The 17,061-nt window shown below is 45.2% G+C and overlaps 1 protein-coding gene across 1 annotated transcript in view; it reads right to left on the reverse strand.

Moving 5' to 3' along the window:
* The window catches only part of GARRE1 (granule associated Rac and RHOG effector 1), an 82,899-nt gene that overhangs the window by 33,921 nt on the left and 31,917 nt on the right, over window positions 1-17,061 (reverse strand). Inside the window, exon 2 of the mRNA XM_040976442.1 lies at window positions 12,587-13,851. Coding sequence (XP_040832376.1) covers window positions 12,587-13,081 — 495 coding nt within the window. The 5' untranslated portion in view covers window positions 13,082-13,851. The remainder of the gene's footprint in view (window positions 1-12,586; window positions 13,852-17,061) is intronic.

Consider the following 17,061-nt stretch of genomic DNA (forward strand, 5'->3'; position numbering starts at 1 on the left):
GGTTGCAAGATGAAGAATTAGCCACTAGGCCACTATGCTGGACCCCTACCCACCTATTTCTAACACAACTCCTATCTCATCTCTGTTGCTTTGTATGACAGACCTCACTGTTCTTGACCCAAGGTTAATCCCTCCCTCCCTCCCTTCCTTCCTTCCAACCAACCTACCTTCTTTCCTTCCTTCCTTTCCTATCTTCCTTCCTTCCTACTTTCCAACTTTCCTTTCTTCCCTTCCCCCCTCTCTCTCTTTGAATTTTAACAAAAATTTTAAAGATTATTTACTTGGGAGTCAGAGTTTCACAGAGAGACACAGAGAAGAGAACCATACATTTCATCTGATGACTCACTCCGCTCTCTTGCTATGAGAGCTGGGGCTGGGCTAGGATGAAGCCAGGAGCCAGGACCCACACATGGGTGCACAGCCATCCTCTGCTACCCTCCCAGGTAATAAGCAGAAAGCCGGATCAGAAGCAGGGGAGCTGGGACTCAAACTGGAGCCCATATGGGATGCCAACATCGCAGGCAAAGGCTTATCCTTCTACACCACGGCACTGGTGCTGGAACTTTCCGTTTCCTGCATTATTCCTTTCCGGAATTATGGGATTCAGAGAATCTGCTGACAGATGCAGTATGCTAGGCCACAGATGGATGATTAAAGAATCACAGGTTAAGTTTAAATTGTCAGTAGTGTTCTATGTGTACCTACCAGTTTAAAATGTTATTTTTTTTTTTTTGTCTACATAAAAGGTGCAGAGAGAGAGAGAGAGAATAAGAGAGCAAGAGAGAGAGAGAGAGAGAGAGAGATATCTTGGACCCAGTGGTTCACTTCCCAAATGCCTTACAACAGCCAGCTCAAAGTCATCAGCTCCATATGGGTCTCCCACACTGGTGTCAAGGGCCTAAGTACTTAAACTATTATTTGCTGCACCCAGAAGGTATTAATAGAAAGCTAGAGGAGAGGGTGAGCTCCTGGGACTCAAATCAGCACTTTGCTACCGAATACGGGAGCCTCAAGTAATGGCCCAACCCACTGTGCCACAACCTCCACCCAACAGCTACCACATACGGAGTCTTTAACCCACAGCAAACACTTTACATGAGGTGAAGTGATCATGAGCTGTGAGCAGTTAACCTGTGTTACAGATGACAACACTGAGGTATACAGACAGAAAAACTTATTCAGTGTTAAGCTGGCACTAAGTGAGGATCCCTTACCAGGTCCATTGACTCCAAAAACCTGTGTTCCTAATCCCTAGGACAGTGGAGAGGTAGCAAGGAGAAGGGAAGGTACTGCGGATTTTATACAACCACCAGGGACCCACTGAGGTGCAGCTCTCTCTTGGGATCCTTGGAAGTGGAAGAGAAGGACGCACGGTTCCGATCCTATTTCCTTGTGCATGTTTCACATGCTGCTACACATGTTGTGCTCATTGATACAGCCAGAATATCTTTATTTTGGGGGGCAGTTTTTGCACTTGGGTCAGGGTATAAAAACAGATTTAAATTAAAGGTCATCTGGTGCGGTGGCCTAGCTGCTGAAGTCCTTGCCTTGAACGCTCCAGGATCCCATATGGGCACCGGTTCTAATCCCAGCAGCTCCACTTCCCATCCAGCTCCCTGCTTGTGACCTGGGAAGGCAGTCCAGGATGGCCCACAGCCTTGGGACCCTGCACCCATGTGGGAGACCCGGAAGAAGCTCCTGGCTCCTGGCTCCGGATCGGCATAGCATCGGCCATTGCACTCACTTGGGGAGTGAATCATGGGATGGAAGATCTTCCTCTCTGTCTCTCCTCCTCTCTGTATTTCTGACTTTCCAATAAAAATAAATAAATCTTTAAAAAAAATCTTTAAAAATAAATAAATAAAGGTCATCATAGTTTATTTAGAATTTAATTATTTTTTATATCTGGAAGCACAGAGAAGGTAAGAGACAGAGAATTCCCATCTGACAGTTCACTCCTCAAATGCTTACAACAGTTGGGGCTGAGCTAAGCAGAAGCCAGTTCAGAACTAAGCCCAGGTCTTCCACGTGGGTAGCAGCGAATTCAAGTCCTGAGTCAGAATCTGATGTCTCACAGGATGCACATTAGCTGGGAGCTGGAATCAGGAACAGCACTGGAACCCAGCACTCTGAAATGGGATAACTTCATCCTAAGCCTTGTGCCAAGTGCCTGTTCCTTCCATCACCCTGTTGTAAGGACCCAAACACTTCCCTTTGATCCACTACGGCTGCTGAGGTTCCACTTATCTGTCAACTCCACCTTCCTAAAATATTCCTTTAAAAAAAAAGATTTATTTTATTTTGAGTGGAAAGTCAGATATACAGAGAGGAGGAGAGACAGAGAAGAAGATCTTCCGTCCCATGATTCACTCCCCAAGTGACTGTAATAGCTAGTGCTGTGCCAATCTGGAGCCAGGAGTTTCCTCCGGGTCTCCCCCACAGGTGCAGGGTCCCAAGGCCTTAGATCATCCTTGACTGCTTTCCCAGGCCACAGGCAGGGAGCTGGATGGAAGTGGAGCTGCCGGGATTAGAACCAGTGCCCATATAGGATCCTGGTGTACTCAAGGCAAGGACTTTAGCTGCTACGCCACCGTGTTGGGCCCCTAAAATATTCTAAAATCTAGTTTTAGTAATTCTTCTTCTATGGGGCTGGGGTCCATTTGGCCCTTAACATCTGTATGTGGTTGAAATCATGGAATGCCAAGTCCACTCCATCTCCCAAAACACTTTATGACTTTCACAGTAATACAAATAATTTCTCATCCAGTTCACTCTTTTACTCAATTGTTCAACAATTCATCTTTCACCTATTTCTCCAGAATGCAGGTCAAGGAAAACTGCCATATGTACATTTATTTCTGATCAATCTGAAATTCTAAAGGGAGTGGAATGAAGTTGATCCAGACTGCTTTTATTAGAAATTCCAAAGCCAATCAACAGTATCTTCATCTTCAATACTTACTTACATCCAGCATTACACTTGTTCCCAAGTGTCCTCAATCTTGTTCTTAATGAGGCCTCTTTTGTTCTTACAGTAATTCCACAGTCATTACATAAGGACCTAGCCAACAGACCAGAATATGATACAGCATTCTAAATGTACCCCCAGAGAAATAAAGAATGCAGCAGACCATGCCTGGACCATGGAAAGTACTTGGGAAGATCACACTACAGCACAAAAATGGGAAGAACAAGCTTACTAAAAAAAAAAGAGGCCCCAAGTACAGGAACCTTCTTTCCAGTGAGCATTAACCTCCAGCAGAGAGAAGCTGCCTGCCATGTGCAGGAAGGAGAAAAACCAGGAAAGGCGAGAGCACTGCCCACCCATGGGAGGCAAAGCCAACAGCAACACTACCAACTCAGCTCCAGGACTACATTCTGCCGCCCAGTAGGCTGCTGTACTATGGGGTGAAGATACCAGCTGACAGCTCTCGGGTTCTAGAGGCTTCGTGGGTCAAACGCTGTGGAGCACAAAGTCTTTTCAATCAATAATGCATACCTGTTGTAAGTAAACTAGGGTGCGGGGAAGGTCAGCTAAGTAAACAAACAGTACTAAACAGATACAACAGTTGACTGTATGTTTCCTATGTAGCCTGTAGACTTGTTCCTATAGATGATCTTGCAAAAGTTAGGTATTTTATTGTCAAAATACATGAAACTTTTATCAGCATGTCAACACACACAAGAAGCTTTGTAATTCAGCTATACTGCTTATACATCTTACATAGCTAATATGAAAGGCAAAACACTTCACATTAATTACTGCAGACAAAGCACAGTCCTGAGTAATTTTTCCTATTCAAAACCCAAGTTTTCTCCAAAGACAAATTTATACTGTGGGTTTACATAGAGTAGAGATAAAAATATGCTTGGGTTGACCAGCCCTCTTATGACCTGCCAGTCCATTAGAGCTGAGGTAAGACTTTCATTGATTACATTTTTGGGGCAGTGAGAACACTAGGATTCCTTGGATGATGAGCTGATAACAGAATTCCGAAAAGGAAACATGTCTCCATGAGCGTTATTCTCATCATGACGCATCACTGAAGAGACTGCGGTTCCTCTGCGCACTGGGCGCCTCCCACATTAGCTCAGCGACAAACATGGCTACCCCAGCTCAGGCTTCCAACTGGTCATCACTGTGTTAAAATTTGGTTCATGTTAGAGAAGAGGCAGCCCACTCGCCGTAGTGTCTAGGGCACCACACTTTTTCACTTTCTTTGTGTTTGCCAGCTGTTCCTGCCCCTGGCTGCTTCCTCTTCATCTTCTGGTGTCTAAATGTCAGAGTGCGTCACAATTCACCCGCCTTCCAGCTACATGCTTCCTTGCTGACTTGCCCAGTTTTTAAAATCCCATCTACCAACTGGTGGTCCCAAGTTCTGAACCTCAACCTGAACTCCAGCTCTACCTTATCCAACTACCTTTTCTTTTTGTTTTTTTTTTTTTTAAGATTTATTTATTTATTGGAAAGTCAGATATACAGAGAGCAGGAGAGACAGAGAGGAAGATCTTCTGTCCCATGATTCACTCCCCAAGTGGTCTCAATGGCCAATGCTATGCCGATTCGGAGCAAGGAACTTCTTCTGGGTATCCCACATGGGCGCAGGGTCCCAAGGCTTTGAACCATCCTGGACTGCCTTCCCAGGCCACAAGCAGGGAGCTGGATGGGAAGTGGAGCTGCTGGAATTAGAACTAGCGCCCATATGGGATCCTGGAGTGTTCAAGGTGAGGACTTCAGCCGCTAGGCCACGCCGCCAGGCCCCCAACTACCTTTTCAAAACCGCCTGCTGGCTGTCACACATCTGTGATTCCAGTCTATTCTTTACCTGCTGCTCCCCACATCAGCAAGCAGCACAGCTAGGGAGTGATCTGCCATCTCAGACTCTCCTCTAACACACACACACACACACACACACACACACACCAAGGTATGACATTCAAAATGCAACTGCTACAATATTATTCAGTCTTACAAAGGAAATTCTGATTTACACTATGGCATGGATAAACCTTCAAGACATTATGACAAGTAAAATAGGCCAGTCACAAAGGGAGAAATATTCCACTTACACAAAATTCCTAGAGGAATCAAATTCAACAGACTTCAAGCACAATGCGAACTGCCAGGGGCTGAGAGCACAGGGGAGCCAGGAGTCATTGCTTAACAAGTGGAGTCTCCGTTTGGGGATATGGAGAAGTTCTGAAGATGGATGATGCTGACAGATGCACAATATAAATGTTCCTAATGTGACTCAACTATACCCTTACAAATGGTTACAATGGCAAGTTTTATGTTAACGTTTATTATAATAATAAATAAAAAAACCCATACATTTAGGGCTGGTGTGTGAGTGCAGCAAGCTAGTTCTCCACCCTGAGGCACCAGAATCCCACGTGGGTGCCAACTTGTGTCTGGCTGTTCCACTCACGACCCAGCTGTCTGCCTGGCAAAGCAGGGAGGATGACCCAAGTCCCTGGGATCCTGCACCCTTGTGGGAGACCAGGTAGAAGCTCCTGGGCCAAGCTTCAGATTAGTTTGTCTCCAGCCACTGCCGTCATTTGGGGAATGAACCAGTGGATGGAAGACCTTTTCTGTCTGTAAAATCTGCCTTTCAAATGAAAATAAGTAAATCCTCGCCCCACCCCCCCAAAAAAAAGAAAGCAAGCAAGCAAAAACATGCATCTACCTCTAGTTACCTCCTCCACTATCATCCCACTCTGAGCTGCCCTATCTTCTTACTTAGATTAGGACCATGGGCTCTGAGCTGGTCTATCTGTTCCATTCAGTCAGTACCAGGTTTACGTAGGCATAATAGAGCAGAAATGAGATGGTGGCTTAAGTCAGAGCAGTGGTTTTCACCCTAAGGGAAAACTAATCCAGGAGAAGGCAATCTAGAGCTGGACTAGAGACTTCAGGGTACCACAAGCTCCCATCTTGCTGCTCTGCATCCTCAAGCAAGAAATCAGGAAAACTAGTTCTACATAAAATTATCCTCATAGTCTACAAATTTTCTATTTTTTTCCTTAGAATGTACCCACCATATCTAATTTTCCCTTAAATTCACTCAAACCTTTTTTTAAAAATAGCAACTCTACCATTTCTTAGATCTTCTACTTATTGATTCACTCTCCAAATGGCCACAATGGCCAGGGCTGCAGTGGTCCAAAGTCAAGAGCTTCTTCTGGATCTCCCATATGGGTTCAGGGGTCTAAGGACTTGGGTCATTTTTTACTGCTTTCCCAGGTACAATAGCAGGGAGTTGAAAGTGCAGGTGGAACAGCTGGAATTCAAATTGGTGCCCTTACAGGATGCTGGAGCTGCAGGCCAAAGGCTCAGTCTGCAATAGGCCTCAACACCTGTATCTCTTCATTTAAAAAAAAAAAAAAGAAAAGAAAAAAGATGTGTTTAAGATTTTAAAATGTCTATTTATTCTAAATTGAAAGGAAGAGCAGAGAGAGTGAGAGACTTCCATCTAGTGGTACACTATCCAATACCCGTAACAGGACAGGGCCGGGCCAAAGCTAGGAGCCAGGAACTCCACCCAGATCTCCCACATGGGTCACAGGGACCCAAGTACTTCACCCATCCTCTACTGCCTCCCAGGATACACATTATCAGGAAACTGAATTAGATGTAGAACCAGGCACTCACATATGGGTTGGGGGAGTCCCAAGCAGTGGCCTAAGCATTTGTGCTACAGTTCTAGCCCTTCTTAATTCTCTTTATTTAATCTTTCATCTGTTGGTTCATACCCCTAGTCCAGGTTGAAGTGAGGAGCCTGAAACTCCTTCCATGTCTCCCACATGAACTGTAGGACCCCAAGCACTTCAGTCATCCTCTACTGCCTTCCTAGAGGCATTAGCAGGGAGCAGGACTGGAAGTGGAGCAGCCAGAATTCAAAGCAACACTCTGATATAGGATGCTGCCATTCCAAGAGGTGGCTTAATCTATGACACCAGCCCCTAATTTTCTTCTAATCCAGGACAGTAATTCCTACTGGATTTTTTTACATAGCACTGACTTGTTGCATAAATCATGTCAACTGAATATAGCATATGACACACTCTGAGTTTGCTTTCTTTAAAAAAAAAGATTTATTTATTTTTATTTTATTGGAAAGGCAGATATACAGAGAGGAGGAGAGATAGAGAGGAAAATCTTCCGTCTGATGATTCACTCCCCAAGCAGCCATAACGGTTAGAGCTGAGCGAATCCAAAGCCAGGAGCCAGGAGCCTCTTCCCAGTCTCCCACGCGAGCACAGGGTCCCAAGGCTTTGGGCTGTCCTCGACTGCTTTCCCAGGCCACAAGCAGGGAGCTGGATGGGAAGTGAGGTTGCTGGGATTAGAACCGGTGCCCATATGGGATCCCGTGTGTTCAAGGCAAGGACTTCAGCAGCCATTATACTATTGCTCCAGACTCTAGTTTGCTTTAATTCCTTATAGCTGGTTCCAGTATATTCTGTATTTCCTGTAGAAATTCATTTAGGGCTTTTTGTTGGGGTAGAGGGCAGGTGGGGAGAAATACAGGAACACACTATAGGGATATTGTGTGGGTCTTATTTCTTCACATCAAGATGCAAGATCACCTGTCTAATTTCATTAACAGTGAGACTATTCAATGATACTAGGATGCAGAAAGCCTGACCTCTGCCCTACATCCCTCTGTTGTTGACCACCGAATCCATCATGGTCTGCAACGTGGACACATTTCTAATGTGTCATCCCCTTTACACAGAAGAATGTTAAGATTCTTCTACACAGAAGCTCCCTCAACCATTAGGACTATTTGCTACCTCCCCAATCAGCTTATACTAGCAAGCAGGAAATATGTTTATCTTTTACTTCTCTCCTTCTAAATAGCAATTTTCAGAATAATGAGTTGGTTGCACATGCATGTCTCAGCTAATCAGAGTCCATTCCCTCCCTCTGGCCTAGTAGCTTCCACCCACGGAGAACTGGCCAGGCAGACAGTAAATCTTGTCCACAATCCAAGTTTATAAAATCACCCCCAAGTTGCACCTTACTCTAAAGACTAAACTCTGAAGACTGTTTACACAACAGCAAATTCACTTCAGTTTTGGAAAAAAAAAACAACGACAGGCTAGAGAGTGATCAGAATTCAGTTGGATTTATGTAAACTTTTTATGAATCAGGTGAACAGCAGCTATTTGGATTTTAGTTTGGCACATACAGTTAAAAAATATTTATTTCATAATCTGTTATGGAAGAGCTACTAGTCAAAACAAGAAAGAAATAAAACTACCTTTAGGAAACAAAAAAGGAACAGTAGTATATTTCATTTAATTCCATTAAGGTTAATGAAAATCACATTCTGAAAATGGCTTTTAATACTTTCCATTACTGTTGCTCTACAATATTTCTGACATATAGCTATCCAAAATAGACATTAATACACCTGAATTAAGATCCTTAAGAGTCAGTGCTCACAAATTATTTCAAATACACTCATGAATAATCATAGAGCATACAGGAAAAATTTGTCAGTACATTAAACTGAAAGGCAAGGTTCGGTTATGCAAGGATCTGAGACAATGCCTGTCTGCTCTTTCACAAAGTGGGAAAGCTTAGGAAGCCAATGAAAATGCAGGAAAACAAACACAGGCCTGCAGCTGCCCTGGGCGGGGAGTGCCTGTCCTCTCGGCTTTGGGGCCGCCCCCGGGAAACCAGAGCTGTCAAGGTGTGAGAGAGCAAGAGCAGATGTGGCATCACTGCTGCTCCCTGCCAGGGAAGTCAGGGCCCGGCCTGCACCCTTCCCTTTAGGGGCTGACTTCACCCTCCCACCTGGCTACCCTGGGGGGAATGACCGAAGCAGCCTGCTTATCTTTCCACCCTACTCCGGCTCAGGTTGGCAGCAGGGACGTTTGCAGTAGCTGTTCCTTCTGGAACCCTTCTCCTGACTAGCAACAGGCTTGCTCCCTCACCTCCTTCAGGCCTTTACTCAGAGATGTCTTATCTAAGACCAGAGTGCTCCTCCAGCTACACAGAGCAAGGTCTGCTGCATCTCTGTGTGGCAGCACCTGGCACAAACAAGGCATGCAATAAATACCTGTGCAGTGAATGTATGACTCACAAGTCAATTCCTTTTATTTATACACATTCGCATTGCAAATTTTATTCAAGACTAATGATAGATGCTTTTACAAGAGTTATGGATGTGTTACTTTCTGAAAAGTAAGAAACCTGGCCATGTGGATAGGGTGTGGGTGCCGCAGACTGCCGAGGGAAGGGGTCTAGAGACATCTCGGAATGTGGGCCACCGAGGGCATATTTGGCAGATGTGGAAATGCTTCTGGAGTTTTCCAGGGCCCAAGCTGTTACACTTACAGGTGACCGAGGGAGCAGATTCAGGGCTGGAATAGTGAGTGCTTCATACACACTGATCTCTGATTTTTATTAAGAACTCTAGTAGGTCGGTGCCAACTCCATTTTAGAGAGGAGAAAATTGAGGCTCAGAAATGTTCACAAGATTTGCTCCAGGCTATGTGGGCATAAGACACATAGTCACCTAAATACCGATCTTCTGACTCTGGCTCATAACTCATTTCACAGGTTAAGGGACTCGAAAGGGTGTCAGAAGTACTAGCTGGCTATTCAAACACCACCGTCACAGCTTATTCCTCTACTTGACAGGTTGAAGGTGAAACACGCAGGGTAAGGGCAAAGTCACCCACGAGGACATACTAGACAGGACTTCTGCACCCTGCCTGCCCCGGAGCAGCATGGCAGGGCTGACAGTGCAGCCTTGGACACAGGCAGCAGCATCGCTCCGCCGATGAGCACATCTCAAATCTGGTTAGAGGTCGGGATCACCTGGGGGAACGCCAGAAGCATGCAGGGGTCACCACTGAGGGTGGAAGGAGCATATTTTGTCTTAAGTTAAAATAGTCAAACATCTGAATATTCCCAAATTGCAGGCTTTTCTTACCCACAATTAAGTTCAACTACATTAGGCTACAGACTCCCTTCCCTAGGGATGAATGTTAAAGAACTTCTCAGGATCTTGCTCACAAAACCCTAAAAGAGCCAAAAGGGAAAAAAATTCCAAATGCCTAACCATTTCATCCGAGTGGTGAAGACTTTAAGAGACCTTTATTGGCTTACAGCTAAATTCCAGAAACAACAAACACTGCTCTGGGGAAAAAGTAAAATGTTGTCTGCAGATCTACACACAGCAACCACATCTCAGAATTTACCGACAACTTGTGATGCCAGCATTCCATATCAAAGTGCCAGCTGAAGTCCCAGTTGTTCCACTTCTAATCCAGCCTCCTGACAATGTGTCTCAGGAAGCAGAGGGAGACGGCAAGTGTTTGGGCCCCTGCCACCCATGTGGGAGACCAGGATGAAGTTCCTGGCTCCTAGATTCAGCATAGCCCAGCCCTTTCTGTTGCAGTTATTTGGGGAGTGAACCAGCAGTTGCTAGGTCTCTAACTCCTTCTGTCACTCTGCCTTTCAAATACATAAATAAAGCTAAAAAACAAAAAATAAAACAAAGTAAAACAAACAAACAAACAAACTAGCTTACAAGTTAGCCATCTAAAACTTACAATAGACTCTGATTCTAAAATCTGTCATTTGGTTTCCAAGCTAGGCTTGGAAAGTCAGTTTAGTCCATTATGTACCAAAAAAAAAAAAAAAAAGGGTAGTATTCCAACAATTCTAATCAGCATTTCAATGAGGAAAGCCAAGTCAAAATTCCAAACTTTAACAGCAAAAAATATTTTCCTTTCTACACTCAAGTGGTCCAGGCTGATCCACTGAAAGCAGAAGGGACAAAGCAGGTGTTGCAATAGCCCCCGTGGCTTACTGAGCACCTACTCTGCCCGATTTCTCCATCATCATTGCCCTGGGAAGCAAGAGCACCTGCCCTCAAGAACTGGTGAACAAATAACCACAAGGTCCAGCTCTGTCTCCTCGAACTCCTGGGGGAAAGGCCCGAAGAGGAGCTCGAGAAATAATGTTCAGGCTAAAATAAAAGCCTTTGATGGGCCCAGCGGCTAAGGTCCTCGCCTTGAACACACGGGATCCCATATGGGGGCGCTGGTTCTAATTCCAGCAGCTCCACTTCCCATCCAGCTCCCTGCTTGTGGCCTGGGAAAGCAGTCAAGGACGGCCCAAAGCCTTGGGACCCTGTGCTCGTGTAGGAGACCTGGAAGAAGTTTCTGGATCCTGGCTTCGGATCGGTGTGCACTGGCTGTTGCACTCACTTGGGGAGTGAATCATGGGACAGAAAATCTTCCTCTCTGTCTCTCGTCCTTTCTGTATATCTGACTTTCCAATAAAAATAAAAATAAATCTTAAAAAAAATTTTTTTTAACTTAATTTAGTTCAAAGACAGAGACACAGATACTTAGATAAAGTGAAACAAAGAAATCTCCCACCTTTTGAATCCAGACATTCTGATAGGGGACACAAGCAATGGAAGTGGCTTTTTCACCAACACTCATCTCCTGAGCACTTTAAAATAATAATTTTCGGGCCCGGCGCAGTGGTGCAAGTGGTTAAAGGTCCTCGCCTCGCACGCCCGGTATCCCATATGGGTGCCGGTTCTAATCTCGGCAGCCCCGCTTCCCTTCCAGCTCCCTGCCTGTGGCCCGGGAAAGCAGTCAAGGACGGCCCAAAGCTTTGGGTCCCTGCACCAGCGTGGGAGACTGGGAAGAGGCTCCTGGCTTCGGATCGGCATAGCATCGGCCGTTGCGCTCACTTGGGGAGTGAATCATGGGACGGAAGATCTTCCTCTCTGTCTCTCCTCTCTGTATATCTGCCTTTCCAATGAAAAAATAATAAAAATAAATCTTTAAAAAAAAATAATAATTTTCAGGGCCAGCATCATGGCATAGACGGTGAAGTCACTATCTACAGTGTTAGCATCCCATGAGAACTAATCAGTGTCCTGGCTGCTCCACTTTTGATCCAGCTTCCTCTGTTAATCGCCTGGGAAAGCAGCAGAAGATGGCTCATATGTTTGGGCCCCTGTACCCATGTGTGAGACCTGGAAGAAACTCCTGGCTCTTTTTTATTATTATTATTATTATTACTTTGCATTATGTGACACAGTTGTAGATACTGGGATTCCCTCTGCCTCTCCCCTATCCCTCCCCCCATGTGGATTCCTCTACCTTGCTGCATTGCCACAGTTCAAGTTTAGTTGGGGTTCTTTCATTGCAAGCATATACCAAGCATAGAGTCCAGCATCTTATTGTCCAGATAAGTTCAACGGCTTCTTGTAGAGACCATCTCTGGTCCGAAGGTAGAGCCGGCAGAGTGTCTAGCTCCTGGCTCTTAAAGAAAAACCTCAGCATGCTATACAGAAATTAGTTTCTGATTTCAAAACATAAAGGAAACAAACATAAAATAAAGGTTGATTTGCTTACTAATTTTTGGCCAACTTACTTGGAAATCAAAGCATTTTAGAACCCGGCAAGACTACACTTCTCATAAGGAGAGAGTATCCACAAAAACAGAGGACAAAGGCCACATTCAAGAGATTTAAAAAAATCTTAAAACAACACCTAAGATAATCCGCTCACTTTTTACCTCAGTGTGAGACAGAAGATACGCTACCTCAATGTCCTGGAGGCTGAACTCCTTCTGGTCTGTGAAGGTGGCAGCGCCGGCACTAAGTTCCATCAGCATCTTGGCAATCTCGGGCTTGATGGCCGAGGTCAGCCGGCTGGCTGCTTCCATCACATGCTCTTGCACGTCTTTGAGCTGCAGGGCCGCCTTTGAGTAGTGAGAGTTCCTGAACACGGTGCTGAAGAGATCCGTGAGGGAGGTGCTAGCGCGGCAGAAGACGTTGAGGGCGTCCAGGTATTTGGAGATGCCCTGCTGGATGTCTGCGATGGGGGTGGAGTGGGGCATAGCGTGGTGGCAGCTGCCAGTGGCAGTCAGGCTGCCCAGGGGGGCGGAGGGGGCTGTGGATGCCAGGGGAGCACTCAGGGCCCGGCCCAGCTCAGGCAGGGGGTACTGCTGGTGCTGCTGCACCTTCTGCTTGGACCCGCCAAGCAGGAAGCGCCGCTTGTAGTCCATTTTACTGTCCTGGGCACTGCAGCAATACATGCGGGAGGGGGACTGTCCCAGGGCCCGGAAGCAGGTCAGGGCCTGAATTTTCCTTTCTTTATTCTTTTGTTCAAAACTGTTGCTAGGTATAAAAATAGTGAAGTTCTGCAAATCTGAGTTTTAAAAAAGGCATTTCTATGAAGCAGATGACCATATGATCCAATGTAGATGGGAGGACAACAGGTTTTATATAATTAGTATTTTCAGTGCACACAGAACCACTGACAAAAAATAAAAGTGTGTCCAAAATGCTGTAGAAAAACTGTTTAGCATTCCACTCTCAATAAAAAGATATGATTGCTAAGAAAAACATTTACTTATAATTGTTATGCAACAATATTCTGATATTTTTATTTACAATGGCAGAAAAATAACTTAACTTTTAAAAATGTAATAGAATGTATCTTTAATATATGAAAAAAGTTAGAACCCAGAACCCACAAGCTGATCAACAGCAATTTTAAAAGCAGTACAGAATTGCGTCACAAAGTCCGGAAGAAGGAAGATCAAGTCTCTGGAGAACCCTGACAGAGCCTGCCTGTCAGACCACTTGCCTACAGAGCCTCTTAGCAACACCGAAACCGTTTTGGGAAGCAAGTTGGTTTCTTTGTAAAAAATGGTGTAAGTCTTCTCCTTCTTTCCTTTTGTTTGCTGAGGTAGTGGTTTCCTTGCAACAGGAACAAGAGGTACTTCCAGACTGGGTTGGCCCTCAATTGTACAGTCTGAAGCAAGAACGCACAAATGTATTCATAAGGCCTCTAAGTCATTTCCTGTAAGGAGGGAAAAACAGGCTACAATTAGGAAAGTTACAGGAGTAATTCTGGAACATTGACTCCTGCTATATACTACCATTCACATAGCTGGACTATAATTCAAAGAAAGAAGAAATGATATTACAGCTTGGTGGAACAGATACAACAATGAGGGCTGAGACAGGAAATGATTGTTAGAAAATTTCTCAGGCTGGCACTGTGGCATACCAGGTTAAGCCTCTGCCTGTTGAGCTGGTATTCCAGTCCCAGCTGCTCTACTTCCAATCCAGCTCCCTGTGAGTATGCCTCAGTAAAGTGTCAAAGATAGCCCAGGTTGTGGGGTGCCTGTACCTATGGGGGAGACCCAGGGGAAGGTCCAGGCTGCTGGCACTATCACATAATACACCTGGAAAGCAGCAGGATATGGCCCACATCCTTGGGAGACTCAGAAGTTGTTTCTGGATTCCATCTGGCCAACCCTTTGTCATTGTGGCCTTTGGGGAATGAACTAGTGAATTTAAGATCTTTCTTTCTCTCACTCTGCTTTTCAAATAAATAACATAATAATTAAAAATACATCAAGTTGTCACAAAAAATAATGTAATAAATGAAGTGAGATTCTAGACTAACCACTCCAAAGCTGAGGCGAACAAGTGACACACTGAATGGGGCCTAACTCAGCGTCTGGCATTTCCTCTGCACTCCTCAAAGATCACAGTGAGCTCAGATCCTCACTGCCACGATGACAAAGAAAAGGCCAAGACTGGAGCCATGTGCTGTTTACCTAGAGTAAGAGCTGCCTGGATTACAACACAAACTTTGAGAACTGCAAAAGCAGCATGTGGGGATCTTGAGGACAAAGAACGACCCAGCAAAGCCCTGAAATCAGCAAACAGTCTGTTCAGGAGAGCAAGCTGAGTTAAAGTAGAGGGCACAAAGCAAGCCTGAGCAGTGGCTAGTGCTTTACAGAGAGGATTCTTTCAATCCTCATCCAGCTGCCAACTTAAACAAATGATGAGCAGACAATTAAATATGCACATGCAGAAAAAAAGCTGGGGGAGGGCAGTGGTATAGCAAGCAATTCCTCCCCCTGTAGCCCCGGCATCCTACATGGTGCTAGTTCAAGTTCCAGCAGCTTCACTTCTGATGGATAATGACCTAGGGAAGCACAGGAGAAGGGCTCAACTCCTTGATCCCTGCACCTATGTGGGAGACCAGGAAGAAACTCCTGGTTCTCAACTTCCCACAGTCTAACCCTGGCTACTGAGCCACTAAGGGGGTGAATCAATAGATGCAAGACCTCTCTAACATTGACTTTGAAGTAAAATAAACAAATACATCTATTGTGCCAAGAAAAAAAAAATCTATTGTGTTGGGCCCATAAATAAATCTTTTTTTTTTTAAGATTTATTTTTATTTTTATGGAAAAGTCAGATATACAGAGAGGACAAGAGACAGAGAGGAAGATCTTCCACCCATTGATTCACTCCTCAAATGATCACAATGGCCAGAGCTGAGCCAATCCAAAGCCAGGAGCCTGGAGCTTCCTCAGGGTCTCCCACACGAGTGCAGGGTCTCCCAAGGCTTTGGGCCGTCCTCCACTGCTTTCCCACACCACAAGCAAGCGAGCTGGATGGGAAGTGGAGCTGCCAGGATTAGAACTGGCGCCCATATGGGATCCCGGTGCGTTCAAGGCGAGGACTTTAGTCACTAGGCCACCGTGCTGAGCCTCCATAAATAAATTTTTAAAAAAGAAAAAGAAATTATTTTGGACCCGTAAACTCACTTTACTTAAAAAATTAACTCAAAAATCAAAGACCTAAATATAAAGCTTCAGGACACCAAAGAAAAACACAAATGTAAATCTTTAAGAAAAGATTTATTGGGCCCAGCATAGTAGCTTAGTGGTTAAAATCTTCATCTTGCGCACACCAAGATTTCATATGGGTGCTGGTTCACATCCTGGCAGCCCTGCTTGTGACCTGGGAAAGCAGTCAATCATGGCCCAAAGCTTTGACCATGCACCCATGCGGGAGACCCGGAAGCAGCTCCTGGCTCATAATTTTGGATCATTTCAGCTTCGGCTGTCACAGCCACTTGGGGAGTGAAATCAGCAGACGAAAGATCTTTGTCTTTTCTCCTGTTTATATATTGAGCTTTCCAATAAAATAAATTTTTTTAAAGATTTATTTTTATTATTTTTTCATTGGAAAGGCAGATATACAGAGAGGAGAGACAGAGAGGAAGATCTTCCGTCCCATGATTCACTCCCCAAGTGAGCGCAACAGCCGATGCTATGCCGATCCAAAGCCAGGATCCTCTTCCCAGTCTCCCACATGGGTGCAGGGTCCCAAAGCTTTGGGCTGTCCTCGACTGCTTTCCCAGGCCACAGGCAAGGAGCTGGAAAGGAAGCGGGGCAGCCGGGATAGAACCGGCGCCCATATGGGATCCCAGGGGTGCAAGGCGAGGACCTTAACCACTTGCGCCACCACGCCGGGCCCTAAAATAAATTTTTTTTTTTAAAAAAGATTTCTCTATTTTTATTGGAAAGACAGGTATACAGAGAGAAAGATCCTCCATCTGCTGCTTCACTTCCAAAGTAGCTGCAATGTCTGGAACTGAACCAATCCAAAGCCAGCAGCTGGGAGCCTCTCCCGGGTCTTCCACAGGGGAGCAGAGGTCCAAGGCTTTTGGCCACCCTCCCCTGCTTTCTCAGGCTACAATCAGGGAGTAGGATGGGATGTGCAGAGATCGGGACATGAACTGACACGAATATAGGACCCTGGTGTTTGCAAGAGGAGTTAAAGTCAATTGTGTCATCACACCAGGATCCCAGATGTAAATCTTTGTAGCCTCAAATTGAATAAAGATTTCTTACAAATAACACTTAAACCACAAGCAATGAAAGAAGAGAAAAAAAAATTTATAGAAGTAAAAATTTGGACCCAGCACATTAGCCTAATGGCCAAAGTCCTTGCTTTGTATGCACCAGGATCCAATATGGGCACCAGTTCTAGTACAGGCTGCTCTACTTCCCATCCAGCTCCCTGCTTGTGGCCTGGGAAAGCAGTGGAGGACGGCCCAAAGCCTTGGGACCCTGCATTCACATGGGAGACCTGGAAGAGGCTCTTGACTCCTGGCTTTGGATTGGCTCAGCTCTGGCCATTGCAGGCATTTGGGTAGTGGACCAGAAAGTAGATTTCTCTCTCTCTCTGCAACTCTGACCTT

This window comes from Ochotona curzoniae, unplaced genomic scaffold (genome assembly GCF_017591425.1).
Source record: "Ochotona curzoniae isolate NIBS_2020 unplaced genomic scaffold, NIBS_Ocur_1.0 contig_2699, whole genome shotgun sequence".
NCBI classification, from domain to species: Eukaryota; Metazoa; Chordata; class Mammalia; order Lagomorpha; family Ochotonidae; genus Ochotona; species Ochotona curzoniae.